Consider the following 4,043-nt stretch of genomic DNA (forward strand, 5'->3'; position numbering starts at 1 on the left):
TTTAGCAAACAAAGGAATTTGTGTTTATTGGTTACAAGTTACATTGTTCTCTTATAAAGTAGTATTCCATGTTTTAATGGTTAATGATTTTCTCACTTTTCATGCTAAATAGTCTGCATGCTCAGTCTTCTACTTGAGTCAGTAGGTTTCTGGGGTCAGCGGTATCTGAGTTGATGGACACTATTTTCCCCTACCAGAATTAATTTTTATTCAGTTGGAGCTATTTTAACACAATTGCTGAATTGGCTTTATTGCTTTCTTCCTTATTTTGGCAGTTCTGCCAGATGTCTTTGTGGCCTGTACATTCTGCATTATTTGTGTCCAGTATCAGTGCACATTCGTCTTTCCAGGACTTGTTACTCCCTGCCAAGGTCTGAGTTCACTGAAGCATGTTAAGCATGGACAGCACTTGGAGCTCGTTAGTTGCTCTCTGTTTCACAAACTAAATATCCCTTCTTGTTGCTTAGGCTTGAAAGCATAAAAGATCAAGCATCAGAGCACATCCTTTTGCAGCAATGCCAAGGGCCAGCCCAGCTGCCGTGAAACCGCGACATTAACGATCCCAGTGATGGTGACTGTACTGTATCCGTGCAGCCACCCCCATAATGAACTGATCCTCTGTTTTCCCCACGGGCTGAGTAGGAAAAAAGAGGTTTAGGTGGCCGGGCACAACTTTAAGGGTGGAGCCGGCGCTAGCAGAGCCGAGGGCGTCACTTGCTGCTCTTGCTGACTGCGGCGGGAGCCAGCTGCTCTCGCCTGACGCCATTTCTCCTCCCCGCTGCCAGCTCCCTCCGTTCCCTTCGGGCTCGTTCATTACCAAGTGACCCTGGAAAATGTCACTTTCGCCCCGTCACTGTGTGGCAGCGCCCGGCCCGCCCCGGGGTGACGGCCACGAAGAGGCGGGAGGGAGGAGGAGGGCCCGCACCTAGCCCTCCCAGCAGGCCGCGGGCCGGGAAGGGGCGGGCGAGGCTTCCCGGAACCAGCCGCGCTCCTACGGCCGCCGCCGGCCCGTTCTCCCCGCGGGCTGAGGCAGCCGGCAACTGCCCGCCATGTCCTCGGTGGCCGCCGCCAGCTGCGACGGCAAGGGCGCGGGGGAGGCGCGGGAGGAGAAGAAGCCGCTGAAGCCCTGCTGCGCCTGCCCCGAGACCAAGAAGGCGCGGGACGCCTGGTAGGGACCCGGCCCCGAGCTGCCCGCGGCCGCCCCTCCGTGCCCGGGCATTCCCCTTCCGCCGGTGTGCGCCCTGCCCCGCCGGGATTCCCTCCTTCCCGCAGCGTGTGCCCCTGCCAGCGGGCGCCGGGCATTTTAGGGGCTCTCCCCACCCCCGATGCTGGAGCATCCGAGGGAGGAGGGAGAGTGTGGAGGAGAGGAAACTGTCTTAAAATGATGCTTTAGAAATGAAGGGTTTAAAACCTCATAGCCCGTGTTTAAAACAGGGTTCAAAGATCAGCTTTTAATGCTGCTTGTAAATCTTCACTATTGTTGATTGAAGCAACGCGTATCAGCAGGTGATAACTTCTTTGTTGTTCACCTGAGTATAAATTACGTCCTCTTTTAAATAAAGCAAAATACTCTGTTTTTTTGAGTCTCAGAGGATGACATTTCCCAGAGAGGTTCAAAATATGACAGTGACCTGTATAGCTGCATTGGTAATTATAGGCTTAGTCATGATTGTAGGACCTATAAAATTGTATGAAGTGCACCCTCAAAATGGAGCTCCTTTGTCTTTGACAGTGAATCTTGAAGGTTTAAAAAACTTTAATCTGATGACCAAATTGTCTCTTTTTTTTTTTTTTAATTTTATTTTACTTTGCTGTTGGTATAGATGGTAGGTGACATAATACTGAACACTGTTTTTGCTAAGTTTAGGGGAGCATGTCTAATTACATAGTATAATGAGGGTGAATCCAGGGCCCCCTAAGAAAAAGATGGTAGGATGGATGTTACTGGTCAGATGGAGTTGCCCTGGGCAGCCAGGGGATGTGTCTGTGCTCATTGTAAAAAAAAACTAAGAAAAAAACAAAACAGCTCTGTCATTCAGTCAAAAAGCAAGTCTGAACTGCTTTTGTGGTATACATGATATACCAACAATGAGAGACTCTTACTTGGATAGATGAGTAAAATCAAAAGTTACCATATATGGTGAATCATTTTTTCAACAATAGCTGGGCAGGTGTTGTGTTTTGTTTTGCTTTTTGCTTCAGGGTCCTTAAATTGCAACTAAAGTTGGGACTAAAGTATCATTTACTGATTAACGTGTTCTGTATTGTTCTCTTACTGGAGAAATTTTGTTGCTTCCCTACTGAATAATTTGAAACTGGCCAGCTCAGCGTACTTGATGATGTGACAGCCTTGTGTTGTATAACAAATCCCCATCTGGGCTTGCCCAGAATAGACCCTGGCTTGTGAATAGGAAGTTCTTTTATGCCTGTTGTCAGAGTTTTAGGTGCACAGCTCCAGATTTGGGTAACTTTTTGGGATAGTTTTATATTGTCCAAAACAGCACTACCCTGGACAGGATAGGAAAAAAAAATCTGGATCCTAATAGAGATATTTAATTGTCCCCAACAGTTTGTCAGTTCTGTTTCTTTGACTAAAAGTAAGTGAACATTTTATTGCTGAGCCCTGGAACTCTTTTTGTTTTGCAGCATTATTGAGAAGGGAGAAGAAAATTGTGGGCACCTAATCGAAGCTCACAAGGAGTGTATGAGAGCTCTGGGCTTCAAGATATGAGTGAGATGAGCAGGACTGAGTGGGGTGAGTACAGCCTTCAGGACCTCTGCCTCTGAAGTGCCCTGGCATCTCAGCTGGTGCCACTGCAAGGCCCAGAGTAGTGTTCATGATGGCGTTACCCTTATGAGAGAGAAGGCAGAGCAATCCTCATTGACATTACAGCCAACATTACTGTCGTGTGAGTGTGGTGAAGCCCCTGGCAGTACACAGCCTCTGTGAGTCACTCTTCAGCAGTAGAGAATGGTGCTGCCTCTGTTGTCTGCTAAGAGATCCAAATCTCAGTTTAGATTTCTTGTGCTAGGGCACATGGGAGTTGGTTTTTGTGGGTTTGTGCTGGGGTTTTTTTGTTGATTGTTGAACTGTTGCTCAATATCCAGAGGAAATCCATGTTTTGTGAAGCTGTGTTTCCTTTCTCTTCTAGATGATGTCTTTGGTGTGACTGTGCTCTGGAAAGCTGCAAAATAAATTATTTCTGCAAGTTACTTCAAAGAACAAATATAAACAAAGAGTCTATTTATGAAGATTCTTTAATGATAGAGTATGCATCACATCTGTAGCTTTTCCACTGCTTGCTCTTGACCACTGCTATAGAAGGTATATTTTTTCCTCTTAATAAAAGCCTGAAAATGACCAGTGTTCCTGACTTCTGTTTCTTTTTAAGTAAAGAAATGACAGTGCCCTCCATACTGAAAACAGCATGCTACAGGAATGAGAGAATGAGAAAAGCCTGCTTAATCATTAATGTAGGAACTCTTTCTTCCTTCTGATTACTGATGTGGTGTGGTTGAACAGAGAGAACTTTGGTGGGTTTTCCCACTGATGCAAATTGTGAAATCATGCTAGTAGCATTGCACTCTAGTGGCTTTCAGGAGCCGTGCTGAAGCTTGCAGTGCTGTTTGCGACAGTAGCTGTAACTATGTTTGTACAAAGGTGACCACAGTCTTATGAAATGAACTTCCTTAGAGTCAAAACTGTATTGGATTTCCCCATGTTCGAATTCTTCTGGCGGTTTTTGAATACCGTTACCCGAACTTGATTCTTTGTAATGAAAAATTAGGTACTTCCTGTATCAAACTTGCTTGAGCTAGTAGTTCTTCAAGAGAAAGGGAGCTGAGGACTGGTCCCTGTCACTGCAAGAGACTTATGTACAGGTTACTTGCCTGAAAGTAAAGCTTTTTTTTATACTGAGTTCTTGTTGTGTTGGTCTTGTGCTATGCATGCATGGGCTTTTGTTGTCTGGCTGCTTCTTTCACTTGTATGAGATGATAGTGTTGTATGAGATGGTAGTTGTTGCTTTTGATTCCTTCTTGCA

At 45.8% G+C, this 4,043-nt stretch overlaps 1 protein-coding gene across 1 annotated transcript; it reads left to right on the top strand.

Moving 5' to 3' along the window:
• The first annotated feature begins 936 nt into the window (after positions 1–936).
• COX17 (cytochrome c oxidase copper chaperone COX17) lies at positions 937–3,361 on the top strand. The gene is made up of 3 exons (XM_068181964.1): positions 937–1,168; positions 2,647–2,755; positions 3,153–3,361. The coding sequence occupies exons 1-2, from the start codon at positions 1,050–1,052 to the stop codon at positions 2,729–2,731; spliced, it is 204 nt and encodes a 67-aa protein (XP_068038065.1). The 5' UTR covers positions 937–1,049; the 3' UTR covers positions 2,732–2,755; positions 3,153–3,361.
• Positions 3,362–4,043: the final 682 nt, after the last annotated feature.

Source organism: Anomalospiza imberbis, chromosome 2 (assembly GCF_031753505.1).
Source record: "Anomalospiza imberbis isolate Cuckoo-Finch-1a 21T00152 chromosome 2, ASM3175350v1, whole genome shotgun sequence".
Classification (NCBI taxonomy): Eukaryota; Metazoa; Chordata; class Aves; order Passeriformes; family Viduidae; genus Anomalospiza; species Anomalospiza imberbis.

Bases quoted from the DNA above. Each gene is read 5' to 3' on its own strand.
- COX17 (XM_068181964.1), top strand. From the start codon at position 1,050: ATGTCCTCGGTGGCCGCCGCCAGCTGCGACGGCAAGGGCGCGGGGGAG. The intron at 1,169-2,646 runs GTAGGGACCCGG...TTTGTTTTGCAG, and splicing joins AAGAAGGCGCGGGACGCCTG to CATTATTGAGAAGGGAGAAG.